This window comes from Schistocerca piceifrons, chromosome 3 (genome assembly GCF_021461385.2).
Source record: "Schistocerca piceifrons isolate TAMUIC-IGC-003096 chromosome 3, iqSchPice1.1, whole genome shotgun sequence".
Taxonomy (NCBI): domain Eukaryota; kingdom Metazoa; phylum Arthropoda; class Insecta; order Orthoptera; family Acrididae; genus Schistocerca; species Schistocerca piceifrons.
In genome coordinates, this window is record NC_060140.1 from 953296619 (window position 1) to 953323911 (window position 27293).

The window sequence follows — 27293 nt, forward strand, 5'->3', positions numbered from 1 at the left end:
AACAGGTGTTCGATCATGTTGAAAGATACTGTCACCATCCCCGAATTGCTCGTCGACAGTGGAAAGCAAGAAGCTGCTTAAAACATCAATGCCGGCCTGTGATGTGATAGTGCCACGCAAAACAACAAGAGGTGCAAGCTCCCTCCATGAAAAACACGACCACACCATAACACCACCGCCTCCAAATTTTACTGTTGGCAGTACACAGGCTGGCAGATGACGTTCACCGGGCATTCGCCATACCCACAGCCTGCTATCGGATCGCCATATTGTGTACCGTGATTCGTCACTCCACGCAACGTTTTCCCACTGCTCAATCGTCCAATGTTTACGCTCCTTACACCAAACGCGGCGTCGCTTGGCATTTACCGGTGTGACGTGTGGCTTATCAGCAGCCGCTTGACCATGAAATACAAGTTTTCTCACCTTCCGCCTAACCGTCATAGTACTTGCAGTGGATCCTGATGCAGTTTGGAATTCCTCTGTGATGGTCTGGATAGATGTCTGCCTGTTACACATTACGACCCTCTTCAGCTGTCGGCGATCTCTGTTAGTCAATAGATGAGGTCGGCCTGTACGCTTTTGTGCTATACGTGTCTCTTCACGTTCTCACTTCCCTATCATATCGGAAGCAGTTGACCTAGGGATGTTTAGGAGTGTGGAGATCTCGCGTACAGACGTATGACACAAGTGATACCCAATCACCTGACAACGTTCGAAGCCTGTGAGTTCCGCGGAGCGCCCCATTCTGCTTTCTCACGATGTCTAATGAGTACTGAGGTCGCTGATATGGAGCACCTGGCAGTAGGTGGCAGCACAATGCACCTAATATGAACAAAACGTATGTTTTTAGGAGTGTCCGGATACTTTTGATCACATAGTGTATTTACAATGGGCAGATAGTAGTTTTTTCTCCGGTATGCCTAATTTTTTTGAGTCCTATTACACACTGACTGCAACACTATGGAGCAATACTAAAGTCATGGCTCAGTAACAAGTTCTAGTAATACCCGCCATTGTAGCAACAATGTGTAAAAGATTCAAAAGCAAATGGACTGTATTTTGTTCCACTAACCTTTGCTTATTACCAATAGGTTTTCGGCTTATCACGACGTCATTTGGAACAACTGACTCGTGCCCCAAAGGACACCAGTATACAAGTGACGTAACGTGTAATTAACGTTATTACCAACGCGCTTTGATCGTAGCATCAGCAGAAAATGACAAATCGAGTCATCATCACACGTGGCATGTCTAAAAAATGTCAGAATAATTAGTGGCTAATAACTGGCTGAAAACATGTTGAGAGTTCATAAAACGTGACGTTTTAGAGAAAGTGTATAAGTCGACTAGAGACGAATACCGAATCGTTTTACCGACGATGTGGGGAAATCCATTGACATAACTGACTTTAACATTGAGCAGATTCCTGTGGTGCACAGGAGAACAAGCATCTCGAAAAAGTCGATTTTTGTCGGCTGTCGACGTGGTACTGTCATGAGCATCTATGGAAAGTGGATGAAGGGCGGTTGAGCCACGAGTAGTTGACGGGGGCTGGACGTCTGCTCCTCATCTCTTAACGTGGAGGTCGGAGGCTCCCTGAAGATGGGGCTCCGCAGCAGACAACCCCTTATGTACATCTGCGTTAGGCCAATGACGTCGTGAATAACCATTGCAGTGGGCACAGGACTATCGAGACTGGACCGAGAGTGGAAGCGTGACACTTGGTCGGATGAATCACGTTTCCTGCCTCAGTAGATCGATGACCGTGTCCGGACAGAGCATCGTCGATTCGATCGGCTGCTCGAAACATGTGCCACGCCACGGACGCAGGCCGGAGGGGACAGTATTATACACTACTGGCCATTAAAACTGCTACACCACGAAGGTAACGAGCTACAGACGCGAAATTTAACCGACGGGAAGAAGATGCTGTGATATGCAAATGATTAGCTTCTCAGAGCATTCACACAAGGTTGGCGCCGGTGGCGACACCTACAACGTGCTGACATGACGAAAGTTTCCAACCGATTTCTCATACACAAACAGCAGTTGACCGACGATGCCTGGTGAAACGTTTTTGTGGTGCCTCGTGTAAGGAGGAGAAATGCGTACCATCACGTTTGCGACTTTGATAAAGGTCTCATTGTAGCCTATCGCGATTGCGGTTTATCGTATCGCGTCACTGCTACTCACGTTGGTCGAGATCCAATGACTGTTAGCAGAATATGGAACCGGTGGGTTCAGGAGGGTAATACGGACCGCCGTGCTGGATCCCAACGGCCTCGTATCACTAGCAGTCGAGATGACAGGCATCTTATCCGCATGGCTGTAACGGATCGTGCAGCCACGTCTCGATACCTGAGTCAACAGATGGGGACTTTAGCAAGACAACAACTATCTGCATCAACAGATCGACGACGTTTGCAGCGGCATGGACTATCAGCTCGGAGACCATGGCTGCGGTAACCCTTGACGCTATATCACAGACAGGAGCGCCTGCGATGGTGTACTCTACGACGAACCTGGGTGCACGAATGGCGAAACGTCATTTTCTCGGATGAATCCAGGTTCTGTTTACAGCATCATGATGGTCGCATCCGTGTTTGGCGACATCGCGGTGAACGCACATTGGAAGCGTGTATTCGTCATCGCCATACTGGCGTATCACCCGGCATGATGGTTGTTCGCAGTGTCGGCACTTTGAACAGTGGACGTTACATTTCAGATGTGTTACGACCCGTGACTCTACCCTTCATTCGATCCCTGCGAAATCCTACATTTCAGCAGGATAATGCACCACCGCATGTTGCAGGTCCTGTACGGACCTTTCTGGATGCAGAAAATGTTCGACTGCTGCCCTGGCCAGCACATTCTCCAGATCTCTCACCAATTGAAAACGTCTGGTCAGTGGTGGCCGAGCAACTGGCTCGTCACAATACGCCAGTCACTACTTTTGATGAACTGCGGTACCGTGTTGAAGCTGCATGGGCAGCTGTACCTGTACACGCACGCCATCCAAGCTCTGTTTGACTCAATGCCCAGGCGTATCGAGGCCGTTATTACGGCCAGAGGTGGTTGTTCTGGGTACTGATTTCTCAGGATCTATGCACCCAAATTGCGTGAAAATGTAACCACATCTCAGTTCTAGTATAATATATTTGTCCAATGAATACCCTTTTATAATCTGTATTTCTTCTTGGTGTAGCAACTTCAATGGCCAGTATTGTTAAGGCGCTTGGCTTCAAAATGGTTCAAATGGCTCTGAGCACTATGGGACTTAACATCTGTGGTCATCAGTCCCCTAGAACTTAGAACTAATTAAACCTAACTAACCTAAGGACATCACACATCCATGCCCGAGGCAGGATTCGAACCTGCGATCGTAGCGGTCACGCGGTTCCAGACTGAAGCGCCTAGAAGCGCACGGCGCACCGGCCGGCGCTTGGCTTCAAGAGTCCTTTTGTGGTAATCGAAGTTACCGGGACAGCTTTGGATTAAGTCTATATTCAAACACACATTTCTCGTTGTATTCCTATAATTTTGTCCAACCCCTTAGTCCTATTTACTACACTTGTAGTTACATCCGCATTTATGTCGCATAAAGTAGGGTCAAAAGGGAATACGTTTTACTTAATACTGTAGGTCTGTCTTCATACTTCATCTGACAACGGAGGTTGGCACGAGAGCAGTTTACGTCGCAATAGGCGATTCCAGCCACCTTGTTTCTGAGTTTTAGCACAATTTATCGAGACACTATAGAATTGGAGATTGGCATTTTCAGTTGTAGACCAGGCACACAAATTAAACCCAGCGGAGTTTCAATGAACTGTCATTGTAGCTCTCTTGGGATCTTGACCTAGTACTTTGTAAACTGCGCTATTAAATGTGGGCAGGGTCATCTTCCCAAAAGAAGCCTGAAATAAGCAAGTTGATTGTTTCAATTTAACGAAGCACTAGGTAATCTGATATGGCGGGGAGTCTTATAAACAAATGAAGTCTCTGAAGATAAGGATAGTTATAGATGATTCGTCTGATGCTCAAGAACACTTCTTCTGACAGGTCTCAATACGAGATCGCAACAATTTTTTTTGTCATTGAAGAGACTTCAATGATCCTCTTCAGTGGCACGTTTACCCCATCATCGAACACAATACTGAAACAAAAAGACAACACATTTCAGATTTTTCAGTTTTCAACAAATATAGTTTACAATATCCCTCGCAATCATGTTCATTTACGTTCTCTTAATAAAGCGTTGCAGTTTATGTGGAAACTAAAGGAACAGACGTGATGTAAATGGTGATTTGAATACACAGGGTGGTCGGAAACAGTTCGAAAAGCTGGTAAAGGTGTTGCCGGGTGGGTTATGCTAGAAATAACTGCACGGAAGCGACAAAGAAACTGGTATAGGCATGCGTATTCAAATACAGAGATATGTAAACAGGCAGAATACGACGCTGCGGTCGGCAACGCCTGTATAAGACAACAAGGTGTCTGCTGCAGTTGTCAGATCGATTACTGCTGCTACAATGGCAGGTTATCGAGGTTTAAGTGAGTTTGAACGTGGTGTTATAGTCGGCGCACGAGCAACGGAACACAGCATCTCCGAGGTAGCGATGAAGTGGGGATTTTCCCGTACCACCCTTTCACGTGTGTACCAGTGTAACAAATTTCTGACGTCGCTGCGGTAAGAAAAAGATCCAGCAAGAACGGGACCAACGACGACTGAAGAGAATCGTTCAACGTGATAGAAGTGCTACCATTCGGCAAATTGCTGCAGATTTCAGTCCTGGGCCATCAACAAGTGTCAGTGTGCGAACCATTCAACGAAACATCGTCGATATGGGCTTTCGGAACCGAAGGCCCACTCGTGTACCTTGGATGACTGCACGACACGAAGGCTTACGCCTCCCCTGGGCCCGTCAGAACCGACGTTGGATTGTTGATGACTGGAAACATGTTGCGTGCTCGGACGAGTTTTGGTTCAAATTGCATCGAGCGCATGGACATGTACGGATATGGAGACGACCTCATGAATCCATGGACCCTGCATGCCAGCAGGGGATTGTTCAAGCTGGTGTAGGGTCTGTAATGGTGCGGGATGTCTGCAGTTGGAGTGATATGGGACCCATGATACGTCTAGATACGACTCTGACAGGTGACACGTACGTGAGCATCCTTTCTGATCACCTGCATCCATTCGCGTCCATTGTGCAATCCGATGGACTTGGGCAATTCCAGCAGGACAGTGCGACACCCCACACGTCCAGAATTGCTACAGAGCGGCTCCAAGAACACTCTTCTGATTTTAAACAATCACTAGCCACCAAACTCCCCAGACATGAGCATTATTGCGTCTGGAAATCCTTGCAAAGTGCTGTTCAGAAGAGATCTCATCCATCTCGTACTCTTGCGGATTTATGGGCAGGCCTGCAGGATTCATGGTGTCAATTCCATCCAGAACTACGAGTACTTCAGACATTAGCTTAGTCCATGCTGCGTCGTGTTGCGGAACTTCTGCGTGGTCACTGGGGCCCTATCGATGTTAGGCAGGCGTACCAGTTTCTTTGGCTCTTCAGTGTATTAACAAAAACCATTCGATACGTTGCGTCTTTTCCGATTTAATTAACATTGAAGATAGACAGGTCGTAGCGCGAGCAAAGTCAAGCGACACGCCAGACACGGTGTCGCCAATCGTGTTCTTCGGTTGGTTTCCTAAAACCAAACAAGAGAGGGATAAAAGAAATTGGAGGTGGGTCGGAGTACGGATCGAAACCGAGCCAAAATGTGCGCAGTCTCCTGCGCTATCATCTACGCCATGAGAACAACTCACACTATTTGTATCTGATGGCCAGTTGAATTTGCGCGTACAACGGTCTGATTGGCTAGCTTCACTCTAATTAACTTGGACACGGTGCAATGTATCGAATCTTTTTCTTAAAAATTATTTCTCAGCACAGCCTACCCTGTAACACCCTTACCACCTTTTCAGATTGTTTCCGACCAACACGTATAATGTTTTTACCTCGCAATGTGTGAAATACGTATTTATACTCTGTACGCTTTCTCAACGACAGTCAACAGCTAACGAAAAATTGCTCCGAACTGACCCTATACTGCTCTGTTACGGTGAAAAATGTATTTAAAATTCTACACAGGAAATAAAAACCTAAAATCCTGGTAAACAGTGTTATATTCTGCTTTGTCTACTATCCTCTTTCTAGTTATAACAGCTGGTCATCTGATAAATCTATTCTACCATCATTCATGATGTCAACAATGGGAACTCGGCGAAGCAACTGCGTGGCGCACTATTCAGGTGATGGACATTACGAGCTCAGTTTTAGATAAAAATTTCTTGTGAGATGTCTTGACTAATTTTATTGACTCTTTTGTCTCGTTGGCTATTACTCTGGACGTAAAAACGTCACAGCTCTGTTTTAAAATACTAAATTGGGTATTTTCAGATATTAAAGTGGGTGTCTTGTTACGGATATTTGTTAATATCGACCCTATATAACATACAGCATATGTACTCGACTGCGTCCGGACGTACGGTTTCGCATGACTGCAAATACTTGCGTTTGTCAGCAAGACGTTGGTCTGTTTCAGGTTCCGGTCAGCTGGAGTTTGAGGAGTTCGTGATCCTGGCCTCCAGGTTCCTGGTTGAGGAGGATGCTGAGGCGATGCAGCAGGAGCTCCGCGAAGCCTTCCGTTTGTACGACAAGGAAGGTGAGAGGCGGAGGGTGTCAACAGCCCTTCCTAGACCGAGGCGCAGTTAACAGTGTTGCACTGTCTTACGCAACTAGGGAATCACTGCCACAATAATATTAAATTGACTGCGCATGTATTCTAAACACGTCATTCGGTAACGGTGCTTTAATGAGGCTATCGCGTAACTGTATGCTGAGTCCACGTCTTCACTCTGTTGGAGACCTTGTCACAGACTGTCAGTAGCGTAATTGTAGTAATTTGGACATAACAGTTAAAATATTTTCCGATGGTAAAATAAATTTCTTATTCAGTTTTTCATGTTATTCGAAAAGTTAAACTGTTAATTAATTTCATAAATGCATTTATTGAAAGATCATGCTGGTCGTATAAGAAGAAAGCGTTATTTTAGCTAATTTAGTGAACCAGTTGACATTGTAATTCTGTCAGAGACAGCAAAGGACTTAGAAGAGCAGTTGAACGGAATGGATAGTGTCTTGAAAGGAGGATATAAGATGAACATCAACAAAAGCAAAACGAGGATAATGGAATTTAGTCGAATTAAGTCGGGTGCTGCTGAGGGAATTAGATTAGCAAATGAGACACTTAAAGTAGTAAAGGAGTTTTGCTATTTGAGGAGCAAAATAACTGATGATGGTCGAAGTAGAGAGGATATAAAATGTAGACTGGCAATGGCAAGGAAAGCGTTTCTGAAGAAGAGAAATTTGTCAACATCGAGTATAGATTTAAGTGTCAGGAAGTTGTTTCTGAAAGTATTTGTATGGAGTGTAGCCATGTATGAAAGTGAAACATGGACGATAACTAGTTTGGACAAGAAGAGAATAGAAGCTTTCGAAATGTGGTGCTACAGAAGAATGCTGAAGATTAGATGAGTAGATCATATAACTAATGACGAGGTATTGAATAGGATTAGGGAGAAGTGGAGTTTGTGGCACAACTTGACTAGAAGACGGGATCGGTTGGTAGGATATGTTCTGAGGCATCAAGGGATCACCAATTTGGTATTGGAGGGCAGCGTGGAGGGTAAAAATCGTAGAGGGAGACCAAGAGATGAATACACTAAGCAGATTCAGAAGGATGTAGGTTGCAGTAAGTACTGGGAGATGAAGAAGCTTGCACAGGATAGAGCAGCACGGAGAGCTGCATCAAACCAGTCTGAGGACTGAAGACCACAACAACAACAACAGTGAACCAGTTATTTACAGTGTGCTGTAGTGATTCACAGGAGAGATGCATGGACGTTTGACAGATTACATACAGCGTGACAATTCTTGAACTATATGAAATAAAACCGTCATAACTTCTGAACGGTTTCCGTTAGCACGTTCACACTGCACAGTTGGGCGCGGAGCATGATCGGAATTACTATGCGCATGCGCAAGAGCCTTGTTGTTGTGGGCCATTTGCACTTCGATGGGTTCGTCAATAAGCAAAATTGTCGTATTTCGGGGACTGTGAATCCGTATTTCGTGATCGAGAAGTCTCTTCATCCTCAACGGGTGACTGTGTACTGCGAAATGTCCAGTCACGAAATAATCTGTGCGATGTTGCTTGATGGCTCGGTGACTACAGAACGGTGTGCGAAGGTTTTGGAACATGTTTTCATCCGCATTATCCAAAGTGACCCTGATTTCGACAAGATGTGGTTCACACAAGACAGATCTCGACCCCATCGAAACAGGAGAGTTTTTGATGTCATGGAGGAGCACTTTGGGAACCGCATCCTGGCTCTGGAGTACCCAGAGGCCACTGGCATAGTCTTGGATTGGCCGCCATATTCTCCGGATCTGAACACATGCGACTCCTTTTTGTGGAACTCTTTTTTAAACAATGTGCACAGCAACAACGCCGAAACCATCGCTGAGCTGAAAACAGCCATTCAGGACATCTACAGCATCGATTTTCCGGCGTTTCAGCGGGTCACGCAGAATTTCGCTATTCGTCTGCGTCACATCATCGCCAATGATGGCAGGCATATCGCACACCTGAGTCCGAATATCTGTAGTGACGTTTAAATACTGAGTAAAGTGTGTGCACGCCGTAGTTTGTTGGTAATTTACGTTTTTTTTTCATATAGTTCAATAATTGTCGCCCTGTAGATACGCAGCTTTTATGCCTTCTACTGCAGTCGTACTAACAAGGGGAGGCCGCCAATTGTGAAATTCAGATTCGATTCATACTGCGCATAAGAAAAGCTCATGGCCAGAGTTGTAATGTGGCAAAGCACCAAGATGCACTTCTCAGCCGTTGTCGAGAAAATCGACAGTTAAAAGAAACCGTTCCGGTGAAACACTCTCTACGGTTAATAACTTGCTGCAGTGTCGTGGCGCAGCGGTAAGCGCTCGGGGTCGTAATCCCGCGGCAAGCAACTTTTTTTATTATTAGTTTTTTGTAATTCAAATATATATATATATATATATATATATATATATATATATATATATATATATATAAACTATTAGTGAATTGCTTATGCGTGTTGGTGAAGGCGGATCGCTCTCCAATTGTACCGCCTCCATTTTTCCGTTTGTTTAACAGGGTGTACCAAAGCTCTCACGTACGCACTGATTTTCGACGATGTTATAAGTTGCGCTAGGGACCGCAGTTACTTTCTTTCGAAGTTAGCAGGCAACTACGCCGTTATGCGGCGGCTCGTTTCGGCCCATTCAACATCTGTCCATCAAGTGTAACGAGCGAGTAACGGAGTTTATATTTCATACCTGCCACAGCAAATTTGTGTTCGTGAGGTATCTATTCTAATTCGAACGTTTGACTTACGCTATACGCATTCGTTTCGGAATATCGTTTCTACGTCTTCCGTTAACTATACGTGGTTAACATTATGAAGACAATTAATAACATTTGTGAAATACAAATTTGTTTGCGGAAAACATAATGATGTTCGAAGTCGCCAGTTTTTCCACGACAAAAGACTTTCAACAACTTATTATATGAATAATTGTTGCAACTGATTGCCGGGAACTATATATATATATATATATATATATATATATATATATATATATATATACACACATTAGAATTACAAAAAACAAATACTAAAAAAAAGTTGCATGGCGCGAGATTCGATCCGGCGACTTTCGGATTACAAACCCGAGCGTAGAAAATTGTAAATCGTAGAGAGTATTTCACCGCAACGGTTTCTTTTAACTGTCGGTTTTCTCGACAACGGCTGAGAAGTGCATCTTGGTGCTTTGCCTCATTACACCTCTGGCCATGAGCTTTTATTATGCGCAGTATGAATCGAATCTGAATTTCACAATTGGCAGCCTCCCCTTGTAAGAGTTCATATCGGCTGTAACTCAGCCCACGATATCAGCAATATGTATGAGATTTTCTGTTATGCAAAATACAAACACTTAAATGACAGTCACAGTTATTATGATTTTTAAATACTACTTTTTGCGTTCACAGCGACTATAAAAATGGAGGTACTTCAAAAATGTGCACTTCAATCAGATGTATTGTACCTAAAACTATTTACATGTAACGGTCTTCCTGTTATTATTAACGCCTTTGTTGCGGTAACGGTTATCAGTACTAATAGGGTTACTAAGGCTTTTCTGAGAATTCTGTTTTCCCATTTCTCACAACATGAATGTGTCGGTAGTCAGTCACTGGCAGTCTCGCATAGCGCTGTAGAAACCGACAACCATGTATTGGAGCGCACATGTCACAAGGTACTTCCGTTCCAGGTAACGGGTACATCACGACTGGCGTCCTGAGGGAGATCCTGCGAGAGCTGGACGACAAGATCACCGAGGAGGAGCTCGACATGATGATCGAGGAAATCGACTCAGACGGCTCCGGGACCGTCGACTTTGATGGTAAGTCGGTTCAAGTCCTTGTAACCGATTGCGCCAACATGTCATACTGAATAAGCCAGGATATTAGACGTAATACAACAAGATCGTATTTTGCATTTCATTTTCTCCCTCTCCTTCTGCTACAGTCTCGTTTGAGGGACAATCATGACACATAACCGAGCTTATACAGAGGGTGGACAAAAATATGGAGAAGTCAAAAATACAACACATGATCATTCCTAATTCCGTGCAGGAAAACAGTTGGCTATCAGAAATCTTTCAGTAGTCTCCGAATGGATAAATAAGGTCCTGTATAGTTTTGAAGGGAATCTTACAGCATTCTTCCTGAAAAATAACAACATACGAGGGCAGTTCAATAAGTAATGCAACACATTTTTTTTCTCGGCCAATTTTGGTTGAAAAAACCGAAAATTTCTTGTGGAATATTTTCAAACATTCCCGCTTCGTCTCGTATAGTTTCATTGACTTCCGACAGGTGGCAGCGCCGTATGGAGCTGTTAAAATGGCGTCTGTAACGGATGTGTGTTGCAAACAACGGGCAGTGATCGAGTTTCTTTCGGCGGAAAACCAGGGCATCTCAGATATTCAGAGGCGCTTGCTGAATGTCTACGATGATCTGGCAGTGGACAAAAGCACGGTGAGTCGTTGGGCAAAGCGTGTGTCATCATCGCCGCAAGGTCAAGCAAGACTGTCTGATCTCCCGCTTGCGGGCCGGCCGTGCACAGCTGTGACTCCTGCAATGGCGGAGCGTGCGAACACACTCTTTGGAGATGATCGACGGATCACCATCAAACAACTCAGTGCTCAACTTGACATCTCTGTTGGTAGTGCTGTCACAATTGTTCACCAGTTGGGATATTCAAAGGTTTGTTCCCGCTGGGTCCCTCGTCGTCTAACCAAACACCATAAAGAGCAAAGGAGAACCATCTGTGCGGAATTGCTTGCTCGTCATGTGGCTGAGGGGGACAATTTCTTGTCAAAGATTGTTACAGGCGATGAAACATGGGTTCATCACTTCGAACCTGAAACAAAACGGCAATCAATGGAGTGGCGCCACACCCACTCCCCTACCAAGAAAAAGTTTAAAGCCATGCCCTCAGCCGGTAAAGTCATGGTTACAGTCTTCTGGGACGCTGAAGGGGTTATTCTGTTCGATGTCCTTCCCCATGGTCAAACGATCAACTCTGAAGTGTATTGTGCTACTCTTCAGAAATTGAAGAAACGACTTCAGCGTGTTCGTAGGCACAAAAATCTGAACGAACTTCTCCTTCTTCATGACAACGCAAGACCTCACACAAGTCTTCGCACCTTAGAGGAGCTCACAAAACTTCAGTGGACTGTTCTTCCTCATGCGCCCTACAGCCCCGATCTCGCACCGTCGGATTTCCATATGTTTGGCCCAATGAAGGACGCAATCCGTGGGAGGCACTACGCGGATGATGAAGAAGTTATTGATGCAGTACGACGTTGGCTCCGACATCGACCAGTGGAATGGTACCGTGCAGGCATACAGGCCCTCATTTCAAGGTGGCGTAAGGGCGTAGCATTGAATGGAGATTACGTTGAAAAATAGTGTTGTGTAGCTAAAAGATTGGGGAATAACCTGGTGTATTTCAATGCTGAATAAAACAACCCCTGTTTCAGAAAAAAAATGTGTTGCATTACTTATTGAACTGCCCTCGTATTTAGGTAGAGAAGATGGACGTACATAGTGATCACACACCCTTCTCTCCAAAAAGCCCAATAATATTGAGGCCTGGTGACTGTTGGCCAGGGGAGGTGCGACAATTCATCCTCGTGCTCACGACAACAGTCGAAGCGAGTTGTGCGAACAGGGCACCTGTTGTCCGCCCCCGTTAGCTGATTGGTCAGCGCGGCGGAATGCCACGCCAAGGGGCCCGGGTTCGATTCCCGGCTGGGGCAGGAGATGTTCTTCGCTCAGGGACTGGGCGTTGTGTTGTTCTCGTCATCATTTCATCCCCATCCCCGACGCGCAAAGTGGCGTCGAATGCAATAAGAACTTGCCCTCGGCGGCCGAACTTCCCTGAATGGAGGACTCCCGGCCCACAATGCCGTACGCTCATTTCCATTTTCCAAGGACGCTGTGGCCTTGGAACACAGCATCATCAGTGGGGAACGAACATTGTACCACGGAATGGACCTGATCACCCAAATTGTTCACACAATCCTTGGCAGTATTGCGGCCTTGCAGAGTAGCCGAGCAACCATGGGGCCCATGGAATAGTGCGATATGGCTGCCCAAATCGTCACCGGATCCCTCACCATGGTTCCGCTCTTGGCAGTGAGAGGCCTGCGTCGTAGGCTTGGAGCGGCGTACGTCAGACGTAAACTCGGCCAGAAATTAGAAACGGTGTCCAACAAGACTCATCCGACTTTCTTCCATTTCTCCATAGTATTGGTGTTCAGTCTTCGGCACCACGTTTTCCTGTTACGGGAATTTGTGCCTCTGATGTGTGGTTTGGAATTCAAACGCACCCTGCAGTTCCCAGCTTATGAAGCTCGGTTCGTGTTGTTTTAGTGCTGACGGGGTACAACATTCAACTCTGCAGTGACTTTCGCGGCTGTCATTCTCTTATTTTTCGTCAGTCTTCTTCAACGACCGTCAGTCTCGATCATCCAACACACACTTTCCTTATTCGTTGAGACTTAGCAGATGATTTTTCCCCGCTTTCCCTGTACGTGGTACACAAATTCAGTACGGTGTCCCTTGAAACACCAAACAACTTGGTTACGGAAGTATCCACCACAGGAGCAGCAGCAATTTGCTCACGTTTGAATTCACTAATCTCCGACATAATGCACTCACAACTACACAGAATACTGTCCTGAACCCGACTGACACTTGTGAGTATTGAGGACATCACACAGGTGCCGTTCGTGGTCAAATGGAACAGTTCAACCTGCAGGCTAGTCTAGCATCTGTGTTTATCTTGAAGCACGCATTTCTAACATCGTTTCCATGTTCTTCTTCAAATACTATACTAATTTATGTCTCTGTAATACATGATGTCGAGAGTACATTACGATTTTTTTTACAGATGTGTACACCTAATACGGAAATTTTACGAAATCAACTTTTGAGATATCATGGTTTGTGATGAATTCCATTATATGTCACACAGATTCTAGAAATTTGGTTTCTAGATTCTCCACCACGGACTGACGGCAATAATTTGTATGTGTACAGTCAAGGAGTGCCACAAATTCCTCTTCTCCCCAATTCTATTCAGTACCTCCCCATTAGTTATTTGATCTACTCATCTAATCTTCAGCATTTTTCTGTAGCACCTCATTTCGAAAGCTTCTATTCTCTTGTCTAAACTATTTATCGTCCATGTTTCACTTCCATACATGCCTACACTCCATACAAATACTTTCAGAAACGACTTCCTGACACTTAAATCTATACTCGATGTTAATAAACTTCTGTTCTTCAGAAACGCTTTCCTCGCCATTGTCAGTCTACATTTCATATCCTCTCTACTTCGACCATCATCAGTTAATTTTCTCTCCAAATAGCAAAACTCATTTATTACTTTAAGTGTCTCATTTCCTAATCTAATTCCCTCAGCATCACCCGATTTAATTCGACTACATTCCATTATCCTACTTTTGCTTTTGTTGATGTTCATCTTATATCCTCCTTTCAAGACACTGTCCATTCCGTTCAACTGCTCTTCCAGATCCTTTGCTGTCTCTGACAGTATTACAATGCCATCAGAAAACCTCAAAATTTTGAATTTGTTCTCCGAATTTTTGTTTTGTTTCCTTCGCTGCTTGCTGAATATACAGATTGAATAACATCGGGGAAAGGCTACAACCCTGTCTCACTCCCTTCCCAACCACTGCTTCCCTTTCATGTCCCTCGACTCTTACAACTGCCACCTGGTTTCTGTACAAATTGTAAATAGCCTTTCGCTCTATGTATTTCACCCCTGCCACCTTCAGAATTTGAAAGAGAATATTCCAGTCAACTTTGTCAAAGCTTTCTCTAAGTCTACAAATGCTAGAAACTTAGGTTTGCCTTTCCTTAATATAGCTTCTAAGATAAGTAGTAGGATCAGTATTGCCTCATGTGTTCCAATATTTCCACGGAATCCAAACTGATCTTCCCCGAGGTCGGCTTCTATCAGTTTTTCCATTCGTCTGTAAAGAATTCGCGTTAGTATTTTGCAGCTGTGACTTATTAAACTGATAGTTCGGTAATTTTCACATCTGTCAACACCTGCTTTCTTTGGGGTTGGAATTATTATATTCTTCTTGAAGTCTGAGGGTATTTCGCCTGTCTCATACATATTGTTCACCAGATGGTAGAGTTTTGTCAAGGCTGGCTCTCGCAAGGCTATCAGTAGTTCTAATGGAATGTTGTCTACTCCCAGGGCCTTGTTTGGACTTAGGTCTTTCAGTGCTTTGTGAAACTCTTCACGCAGTATCATATCTACCATTACATCTTCATCTACATCCTCTTCCATTTCCATAAAATTGTCCTCCAGTCCATCGCCCTTGTATAGGCCCTCTATATACTCCTTCCACCTTTGTCCTTTCCCGTCTTTGCTTACGACTTGGTTTCCATCTGAGCTCTTCGTATTCAAACAAGTGATTCTCTTTTTTCCAAAGGTCCCTTTAATTTTCCTGTAGACAGTATCTATCTTACCCCTAGAGATATACGCCTCTACATCCTTACATTTGTCCTCTAGGCTTCCCTGCTTAGCCATTTTGCACTTCGATCTCATTTTTGAGACGTTTGTATTCAAAAAATGGTTCAAATGGCTCTGAGCACTGCGGGACTTAACTTCTGAGGTCATCAGTCCCCTAAAACTTAGAACAACTTAAACCTAACTAACCTAAGGACATCACACACATCCATGCCCGAGGCACGATTCGAACCTGCGACCGTAGCGGTCGCGCGGTTCCAGACTCTAGCGCCTAGAACCGCTCGGCCACTCCGGCCGGCGCGTTTGTATTCCTTTTTGCCTGCTTCATTTACTGAATTTTTGTTTTTTCCCCTTTCATCAATTATATTGAATATATCTTCTGTTACCCAAGGGTGTCTACAAGCCCTCGTCTTATACCTACTTGATCTTCTGATGCCTTTACTATTTCATCTCTCAAAGCTGCCCATTCTCCTTCTACTGTATTTCTTTCCCCCATTCTTGTTAATCGTTATCTAATGTTCCCCCTAAAACTCTCTACAACCTCTGGTTCCGTCAGTTTATCCAGGTCCCATCACCTTACATTGCCACCCTTTTGCAGTTTCTTCAGTTTTAATCTACAGTTCATAACCAATAGATTGAGGTCTGATTCCACACCTGCCCCTGGAAATGTCATACAAGTTAAAACCTGGTTCCTAAATCTCTTTCTTACCATTATATAATCTGCCTGAAACCCTCCAGTATCTTGATTCCTTTTCCGTGTATACAACCTCCTTTCATGATTCTTGAACCAAGTGAACCTATGATTAAGTTATGCTCTATGCAAAATTCTACCAGGTGGCTTCCTCTTTCATTCCTTTCCCCCATTCCTTATTCACCTATTACGTTTCCTTTCTGCGTTTTCCTGCTATCGAAATCCAGTCACCCATGACTATTAAATTTTCGTCTCCCTTCACTATCTGAATAATTTCTTTTATCTCGTCATACATTTCATCAATGTCTTCGTCACCTGCGGAGATATCCTTAGAACTCGCATATTCATTTTGAAAAACCCTGTACTTTATGAGACATCAAGGCGGTACGTCCGTCTAAACTGAGATCCGAAACAGTGTCTCATTATGTCTCTCACGAATTGGTAAGAACGTATTTTCTTTAAGAGCCAGAGATACGATTCCATTTATCTGCTGACTTTCGTGCGCGACATGTCGGCTGCAGGTACTAGATCATTAACTAACTGATTCCTGCACAATGGATACCTTTAGCTCATAATTTGCGTTCACGTAACGTTTCGGTTACATTTCTGCTTCACACTACATATAATTCTGTCAACACTTTGATCGTCTTTGTAATATTCTGACTTGTTTTCATACCAAACACAAGAAAAACATTTAGTTATGTGTATAGCTGTTAAACATATACTGACATTTATTTTAACACAGCAGCAGATAGTGACATAATGCGCTTTGTCGGGGACTGCTCAATTAAACTGATCGATTACACCTGATGTGCAGTGATTTGCGTAGTTTGTATTGAAATCATTGTTATTATATCACACATCAATGATGTTGCATTATTACTCACGATGCTGGATGTTCATATGATCCCGTGCGAGAAAAAACCTAAATTTTAATTACAACTGAATTACTTAACATACCAAAATTAAAACATTTATTACTTCACCAACATTCGTCAAAGGAAGATTTTAATGCAAGAAACAATCGTTACACACAAAATGCAAGTGAATCAGAAAATTATTCTGACAGATTTAAATTTTAGGGGAAAATTAATTGTTTTTAATTTTATATTTCACTCATAGAGTCTTTTTCTTAACAAATTTAGTTGAATCACATGTTTATTAATATTTATTTCTTACCAAAAGACATACCGTAATGCGAAATATATAATATAAAATCGTAATCTACTTATTCATATTTACATCTGATTTTCATCCAAAAATAGTGTCACCTGATATGCCTTTTGACACATACATGTGTCTTGCTGCTGTTGTCTTCAGTACGAAGACTCGTTTGATACAGCTCTCCGCGCTACTGTGTTCTGTGCATCATCTCTGTACAATAACTGGAGCCTACATCCGTTTACTGTTAATTGTAATCATGTCTTGCCCTACCTCTACAATTGTAATCCCTCAGACTTCCTTCCTACACCAAATTAAAATTTTCTCAATGCCTTAGAAAGTATCCTGTCAATCTGTATCTCCTTATATTCCAGTTCTCTCATAAATCTCTTATTTCTCCAGTTCGGTATACTATCTGTTCATTACTTATTCGATCGACCCTTCTATTCTTCCGAATTCATCTATAACTTCATATTTAAAAACCTTGTATTATTTTCTTGTGTGTTCATTCTGTCATCTGAGTTTCAATACCCTGTAAGGCTACACTCTAGGCAAATAGAAGACTTCCTAACACTTTAATTTCCGTACTAAACATTAACAAATTTCTGTTTTCCTGAAAAGATTTTATAGCAACTGCCAGACTGCATTACAGCCTTTTCTTCAGCTCTCCTGAGTCAATTTCGTTGCCCAACCAGCGAAATTTGTCTACTACTTTTACTGTCTCATTTCCGGACTAATTCTTTCATCATCACCTGATTTAATTAGACAAATTCCTCTACCTCTTTCACTTTTCTTGGCGAATTCTTTAGTTTTTGCTCAGTTACTGCCTGCTTTTCGATTCCTGTATTTCACCTCTCATAATTTTGGAATTTCAAAGAGTATATGCAAGTCAGTAACGTCTAAAGCTTTTCCAGAACTACAAATGTTATACATGTGGTTACGCCTTTTTTAATCAGTCTTGTAACTCTCAGGATTGTCTCCTGTCTTCCCACATTTATCAGGATCCCAAACCGATTTTCACCCAGGTGTCACTGCTATCACCCATTCCATTCTTTTGCAGGTAATTCGTATGGGTAGTCTGCAACCACGACATATTAAAGTGATGGTTCTGTAATACTCAGAGACTGATTTTTTTGGTATTGGGATTTTCACATTCTTCTTGAAGTCTGAGGGTATTCCGCCTATCTGATAAATTTTCTGCATCAAGCAGAACAGATTTTCGCAAGGATCGCCTACCCCAGGTGCCTTGTTTTGACTTAGGTCCTCCTGTGCTGTCAAATTCGTATCGCAGTATCGAATCCTCCACCTCATCTCCATTTGCTGTTGCCTTTCATAATATTGGATTTAAGTTTTTTCCAGTTATACAGCCGTTCTACATATTTTTTTCATCTTTCAGCCTTCGCTTCTTCATTTAGTACTGGCTTGTCACGTGAGCTGGAACTCATTCTGCTGCTTCTCTTTCCTCAAAAGCTTTCTATAATTTTCCTGTGCGTTGTATCTGTTTGTCCCACTGTCATGCACGCTTCAACAGTTCTCCATATTTCCCCCAGCTGTTTCTTCCGTGCTATTTTGTAGTTTCTGTCAGTCTCTGTTTTAGAGGTCTGTGTTCCCTTATTCCCTCTTAGCTTACTGCATTTCCATATTTTCTCCTCTCATCAACTACATTTAATATATTATATTTTAATATAAGGATTTCTATTGATCTTTTTTTCTCCCAGTTTATTTGTCTGGTGTTTCCACTCTTTCATCTCTCGAAACTACCCATTAATTTGTTCAATTTCATTTACCTCTATCAGTCAGGCTACCTTAGGAACGCTCAGAACATCTGGTCCTTTCAGCGCAGCCGGGTCTTTAATTCCCTACCTACATGCAATTTCTTTAGCTTTAATCTGTCCTGTAAAATAATAAACTATGGTCAGAGTATACATCTTCTCACGGTAATCCGATTTCTATATCTGTCTCAACATTACATAATGTAACTAAAATCTTGCGGTATTTCTAGATTTGTTCTACTATTCTTTCTTGATTCTTAATTAGTGTATTAGCAGTGATTATTTGCGCTCTTCGCAGAATTCTATCATACTACACCCCTGTCATTCACTTCCTGCTGTCCATGATCTCTTCCTGTTTGCCCTGTCTCCCTTTACCTACTATCGAATTATGTCACAATTAAGTGTTCATGTCCTTTAAGATACTGAGTACTATCGTTTTATACAGCAGTGGTACTTTTAAATTGGAACAGCTTCAGAAAGAGGTGGCAGTTGTTGCTGACCTGCCTTGCAAACCAGATGTGTGTCTGCTATCGCCTGTTGCTATTGTTAGTCGTTTTGCCTTGTAAAATGTGTGATTGTTGTTTCTCTTGTTTAATAGCTATAAACACGTTCACGGTGTCTGTTGAAACTTATGAGATGACACTAAAAAAAAAATAATGGTTTTCATACAGCGAACCTTTGGATATTCAACCGTGAAATACGCAGTTGGTCAAAAAATAATTAGGGTATTTTCAGCTATTCAGCAGATGGGAATTTTTCCAATCGTGACGTTTACTAGATATATTTCAAAATGCAGGGTGGCCTATAAGTCTCTCCCTGATTATAAACATGTATAAGGTAGAAAATATTATACATAGACATATTATACATGGACATATAATTTTTATCTTGAATTGCAGGTAAAATATACAAGTTTTTTGTACAAGCACACAGTTAATAAATTCTGTCGTGTGCTCCTTTCGTTGTCCGAAGGATGTCCAGGCGACATTCCAGTTCCATCCATGTACTGGTCAATAACTCCTGTGGAATTGATGTTATGATGTCAGTAATTCAGCGTCGTAATTCTGCGATGTCGTCTACTGATGTTTGATAAACCTGGTCCTTGACATAGCCCAGATGTAAGAAATCTGGTGTTACATCTGATGATCGTGGAGGCCAGTTGATAAGACCACCATGCCCGATATACTCGTATTGTACCCAAATAGGCACGAACTTCTAACCCCCAACGAGGTGGCGCACCATCTTGTTGGAAAATTAAGCCCAGAATGTCCTAAATCTGTGGCACAACAAACAACTGCAACATATCAAGATGAGTATGGGCTGAGATAGTCACTTCATTGAAGGAAAAAGGTGCTGTGATTTTATTGTGGATACAGGGTAATACTAAGCCACACGTTCAGCTTAGAGCTAGCTACTATCTCTGACGGTCTCAAACACAGCGTGTGGATTCTCGGAACCCTGATTGTGTCAAGTAAAATGTGGTCTCTCCTGATGAAAAGAAACACAGTCATCATCTTCGCCTCAGCCAACATGGTACAGCAAACTAGTAACGAAAACTGTGCTCCGCTGGTTGGAGCGACTGCACGATCTGGATTTTGTACGAACGGAAAAGAAGTTGTTTATATGGGATGTGTTGCACTGATTTCTTCGTAATTTGGAATTCACTTGAGGCACTGCGGACTGACTTCTTGGGACTTCTCACGAAGACTTCTCTCACTGTATGAATTGTCTGGGAAGTAGGCGCTGGCCGCCAGTTCCGGGGAGATCTCAGACGTTCCCTGTTTTCTTAAACTTCGCATACCACATCTTGATGATTTCAGTATCTGCTGACCGTCTATGGTATGCAGTCTGGAATGTTCTCTGGACCGCTTTTGGTGATTGTGTCTCGTGGTAGCAGAGGACACATGGGGCGTTTTTGGTTTGAGTACATATTGCTTGCAAATGGTGTCCGATTGTGCTGTTGTTACGTCACCGAGCCCTGCAACAAACGAAGTAACAGTATGCATGTATGAACACAAAAACTTGAATGTGTCACAAGAAATTCAAGACAAAAATTATTTGTCCATGTGTATATTTTATGTCTTATGAAAGTTTGTAATCAGGGAGAGAATTCTGGGAGACCCAGTAAGTCTAAAAGTAAGTCACATCTGGTGAAGAGAGTCACAAGGTATGCTGCTTGGACAAAACCAGCGCGCAGATAACGGACTTTTATTTTATGCAATACAGCATCGTTCTAATTAATTACTCTATCCATGCTTGTCTTTGGCAAAATGAGTCTGCAACTGAAGTCTGAACGTAAATTTGTGCCTGTTTATTCCGTAGACACCTGTACACACAAGAGAAACTCAAGGAATCAGTAGCTATAATGCATGACACTGTTTTCAGATACAAACGGGGAAGAAAGTTGATGACTTTCTGTCCTGTTAGGAACATTACTAACGTTGTGGTATATAATGACTAACACCTACTCCAGGGAAAACTTTGCATTTCCTCTAGCATATGGCAGAGCAGTTGAACGGAATGGACAGTGTCTTGTAAGGAGGATATAAGATGAACATCAACAAAAGAAAAACAAGGATAATGGAATGTAGTCGAATTAAGTCGGGTGATGCTGAGGGAATTAGATTGGGAAATGAGACACTTAAAGTGGTTAAGGAGTTTTGCTATTTGGGGAACAAAATAACTGATGATGTGATGGTCGAAGTAGGGAGGATACAAAATTCAGACTGGCAATGGCAAGGAAAGTGTTTCTGAAGAAGAGAAATTTGTTAACATCGAGTATAGATTTAAGTGACAGGAAGTCGTTTCTGAAAGTATTTGTATGGAGTGTAGCCATGTATGGAAGTGAAACATGGACGATAAATAGTTTGGATAAGAAGAGAATAGAAGGTTTTCAAATGTGGTGCTAGAGAATAATGCTGAAGATTAGATGGGTAGATCACATAACTAATTAGGAGGTACTTAATAGAACTGGGGAGAAGAGAAATTTGTGGCACAACTTGACTAGAAGAAGGGATCGGTTGGTAGGACCTGTTCTGAGGCATCAAGGGATCACCAATTTAGTATTGGAGGGCAGTGTGGAGAGTAAAAATCGTAGAGGGAGACCAAGAGATAAATGCACTAAACAGATTCAGAAGGATGTAGGTTGCAGTAGGTACTGGGAGATGAAGTAGCTTGCACAGGATAGAGTAGCATGGAGAGCTGCATCAAACCAGTCTCACGACTGAAGACCACAACAACAATGGCATGGAACTGTTTTCCTCCTTTGCGTTAATGGTAGTGTTGATAGATTTACTTACTCTCTGGCATAAACTTGAACGATGTTTAAAAGCAAAACAAAAAACAGTAAAAATTTACTTCGTTCAAATTTTGTATTGCCGTCTGTAAGTAGTATTTCTGTCTGGCAAAATAAAACAGCTCCTTCTGGCAGACAGCTCGCCCATTTCGTGGTCTGGAAGGTTTTGCGAACGCATTACTCGTGAGAAAGACGACGAACAGATGGATTTACTCGAATGTGCTACCTTTCCGGACCCACTCGCGGAGGTGATGATCGCGTTGGAAACAGGTTACCCGTCGAAACTGGACACGTGACGGCAGAGCAATTTACGGCAATATCATTTGAATTTTTACGTCGTTACATTCATTTTAATTACAGTTGAACCGGCCGTGACATTGATAGCATTACGAATAATGTTGATGGAGCCAAGGAAGTTACGGTTATTGCAGTTCTGAGATGAAACATCGGTGTTTGTTGCGACTTCGTCAAATGGAAGGTCGGAGCGCGCTTTTTGACAGCCTTCGTCATTGGTTTTGATATTTCATCTTAGTCTTATAAACGCCCAACAGTTAAAACTCTTCCGTAAATGTGGCTAATTTCCTGCAGCTGAAATCTTTTAGTTTCATCAAACAGTAGCTCACATGGGTTTTTGGTCCTTCAGATCTATAATTGTTTGATGCATGTTCCGTGTGGTCTTTCAGCTTTTCTTCTTTCTGCGTGGTGACGGAATAATATTTTAAGTAAAGTGCGCGCCCCTATTACGAGTTTCTGTATTCTAGGATATTTTATGATATAGTTCAGATACTGAGTTGATAACCTGAAGAAGTAAAAGTACATTGAGCCCTTGATGTACTTCCTCACTGCTCGTTGTTCACTGGCTCAGAGGCAGTCAATCACTGCTATTATTTTATAAATTTTATTACTTACTTTTCTATGTTAAAAAAAAAAGATTTCAACGTATTTAGGTCACTTTAGCAACTTACAGCTACTTTCTGGGCAAATGATAAGTTTAGCGACCAATAAACATGAATTTGCTACCTTTTTATAAGTATTTGTTCATAAGATTAGCTGAAATGTTCCGATGAGGCCTCTTTTAAGGTTGTTACTTTGGTGTTTGCTTTATCGAATTTTGAGACTGTGTTCCTCTACTCGTGGTAGTATATCAGTAACCAAACACCATGACAAAGCTTATGACTGCGTTCTATACAAATGCCTGATTCCCGGTTGGCAAAATGCGACGAAATAATTTTGTTTTGGAACAATTTTCCCCTTAAGCAAACATAATTTTCTTCATTTGTACCCAGCCGTATTTCGCTTAAGTTATAGCGTCTTCAGTTAGTTTCTATACATGCTTTCTACTGAATAATAGAATTTCTAAAATAAAGTATTCAGGAACAGTGTGGGCACAATTGTCCAACTCTTCTTTACATTCCAAATAACTTCATGCGTGTCCTACACTGTTCTGCCGCAGCTGTTGATAGTTTAAATTATGTGTAAACAACACCTCGGCGGCTGTGAAGATATACGTTAAATTAATTTCGTAACAGCAGCAGCGGACCTTACATACAATAATTCTTACAGCACAGACTCCAGTATTCTTACACGTGCAGTCCTGCCACACCTCTGCCCATATACAAATGCCGTGCATAGCACTACAATTAAATATCGACCGACACTTTTATTTGAAAATGTTCCACCGGTACTAATTACTGTGACAACATTTATTCACAATGCAATGTGTTTGGATAAAAGGCAGGCCACGTCTGGTACTTTATTTCTTTCGCCGGAAATTAAACGCGCCTTTTTTGATATTGTATTGTCTAGTTCCGAACATGATGATTTGTTTCTTCTGGCACCTCTCAAAATCATATCCGACAGACAGAGAACAATTATTTTAGAAATTTCTTGATCGCCTTGACGCCCACTGCGTGCAACGAAAGTTGGCGTTTCTTCGAAATTCTTGCCCTATAACACATTTGTCCACACGGTCAATGGCTTATTTACTGTGCGCACTGTGTCTTCTTCTTTGGGGGAGATATTTGAATGATTTGCATCGTACCCCTCCTTCCTTCGTTTGCACTCGGTCGTCTTACTTGACTTTAGCCCCAGCAGCGTACACCTCTGAAATTGCCACACAGTGTGTTCGCTCGGCTCACAGTGACCCTGAATTATTTGCTGGAGAAATTGCCAGACGATATAATGTTTATTGAATCCGGACTCTCATGTAGTAAACTAAGTTTATTTAACCTCTCGTAAGTGCTTTTTCAATCATTTCATAATCATTAACACATCTGCAATTCGAGACTAAGTAAAAACTGTCACTAAAACCTTTCAATGAAGAAACTTGAAAGTGAGCCAGATCTAAAGATTTTATTTGCAGTTTAATTAGATGGAGATGCTATTCATTTGATGAAATGCACATATTACGCGAATACTTTGCGGTGTTCTCAATTATTCACAAATCCTTTCATTCATTATTTCCACACTCTTGGAGTATGGAGCATGGAGTGTTATAGCCAATGTTCTGTTGCAGACAGCTCTGTTCGAGCAATGTCCATTCTCACTGTGGACATCGCTGTCTCAAGAATCGGCAGACTGATCAGTTTCGCCATTGTCTATACTGGTCCAGGAGCATCGCCTTCAGAATAATTTTCTTCGCTGAAGTCACTTGCCTCACTCTTATGATCGAGTTCTTCTCACAATGTTTCGTGTACAGCATCTTCCATCCGCAAAATGTCATTCCTACGCGCTGTTTCCACGTAAATGAGCTACACACTTGGCGGCAGAACAGTTACACAATGTGCACTCCAGGGTCACACTGACCCTTCAAAAGATATTTCTGTCAAATTAATTAAACAATGACTCACAGCTTCGAACGTCTGTCCTCTGCTGTGTCTCACCCAGTGCTGGATTTACATTAGTGGAAGAGGGCTGTGTATGTGCAGTGGAGTATGCACAGTAAACAGTAAAGTCAGAGTGACCCTGGTGTACACTTCTAGATTTTGCTTGTATGCACTGAGGAGACTGAAGTCATGGGATGCCTCCTAATACCGTGCCTTTTGCGCTGCGTAGTTCAGCGCCCGGCTTGGCATGGACTCAAAAAGTCGTTAGAAGTCTCCTGCCGAAATAATGAGCTAAGATGCCTCTATATAGCCGTCCATAATTGCGAAACACCGGTGCAGGATTTTGTACACGAACTGACCACTAGATTACAACCCAAAAATGCTCGATGGAATTCATGCCGGGAGATATGAGTGGCCAAATTATTCGCTCAAACTTTCCAGAATGTTCTTCAAAGCAGTCGCGATCAACGGTGACCCTGTGACTTGGCGCATTGTCACCCATAAAAATTCCATCATTATTTGGGAATGTGAAGATCATGAATGGCTGGAAACGCTCTCCAAGTAGCCTAACGAAACCATTTCCAGTAATCATCGGTTCAGTTGGATGAAAAGACCCTGTCCATTCCATGTAAACACAGCCCACACCATTACGGAGCCACCAACAGCTTGCACAGTGACTTGGGTCCACGGCTTTGTTGGATATGCGCCACACTCGAATCCTACCATCAGCTCTTACCAACTGAAAAATGGCTCTGAGTACTATGGGACTTGACACCTGTTGTCATCAGTCCCCTAGAACTTAGAACCATTTCAACCTAACTAACCTAAGGACATGACACACATCCATGCCCGAGGCAGGATTCGAACCTGCGACGGTAGCGGTCAGGCGGTTCCAGACTGAAGCACCTAGAACCGCACGGACACACCGGCCTGATTTCCCAACTGAAATCGGCTGTTATCTGACCAGCCCACGGTTTTCCACTCTTGTAGAATCCATTCGATATGGACGCCAGCCCCCGAGAGGCTCTGCACGCGATGTGCTTTTAGCAAACACACCAGCGTCGGTCGTCTGCTGCCATAGCCCATTAATGCCACATTTCGTCGCACTGTACTAAAGGATCGTTCGTCGTACATTGCACACTCTTTTCTGTGATTATTCCACTCAGTGTTGTTTGTCTATGAGCACTGACAACTCTACGCAAACGCCGCTGCGCTCAGTGGATAAGTGGAGGCCGTCGGCCCACTGCGTTAGCCGTGGTGAGAGGCAGTGCCTCAAATTTGGTATTTTCATCGTACTCTTTAACACAGTGTATCTCGAAATATTGGATTCCCTAACGATTTCCGAAATGGAATGTCCCATTGAAACCTTCCCGTCGAATAAACAAAAGAAATAATGATTGAACTTAATGCGTTTGGACGATAACCTTTAGAATAAACCTAATGAAAGAAAGAAAGAGAATTGAACTTTTTGTGCCTTGCAGCTTTCCTGCCTGGACCTGCTTTTGACAACGTGTCTGATCTGATAGTTGTTAGCGTACACACTGTTGTATGCCTTGTGCCTTTATTGGTAACAATATTCATGTGATTGATAAAACGAAGATTATTTCGACGTGAACACATAAGCTTACGCCGTGGCCCTTATTACTGCTGGTTATCTATGCAGTCAACCTGAGAACATACATATATATTTTCCTCACCTTTTATTTTACTGGATCGCCTCTGGATAACGTTATCTGACTGCATCTCTGAATACACTCACTCTGATCTATTGTTGATAATTATTCGGGCTGGCATTTATTTACTGGGATTGCAAATATGTGAGCTAAAACTGTACTTATTATTCATTTGCTTTTTTGATTGAAGTTACTGGTGAAAATTTCAATGTCATTATTAAATTAAAAAATTGAGAAAAGTCAACAAAAGTTAAATCTTGAGGTTACTGGGTTCAATGAAAAATAATACGATATTGACTGAGATAAACTGATCTATTCTGAAAATTATTGAATATAAATTTTTAGCTCTTTATAGTAATTCAATCTATAAAATTTTAGTTTGGGGATCGTTTACATAAAACTGATTAAAAATGTAACAACGAACTTACAATATGCAGTTACCGCTTAAATACCGGGTGATCAAAAAGTCAGTATAAATCTGAAAACTTAATAAACCACGGAATAATGTAGATAGAGGGGTAAAAATTGACACACATGCTTAGAATGACATGGGGTTTTATTAGAAAAAAAAATGTTCACAAAATGTCCGACAGATGGCGTTGGACAGCAAAACGTCA

At 42.5% G+C, this 27293-nt stretch overlaps 1 protein-coding gene across 1 annotated transcript in view; it reads left to right on the forward strand.

Moving 5' to 3' along the window:
• Positions 1-27293, forward strand: part of LOC124788169 (troponin C, isoallergen Bla g 6.0101-like) — a 50163-nt gene that overhangs the window by 13360 nt on the left and 9510 nt on the right. The window contains exons 4-5 of the mRNA XM_047255322.1: positions 6616-6735; positions 10452-10583. Coding sequence (XP_047111278.1) covers positions 6616-6735; positions 10452-10583 — 252 coding nt within the window. The remainder of the gene's footprint in view (positions 1-6615; positions 6736-10451; positions 10584-27293) is intronic.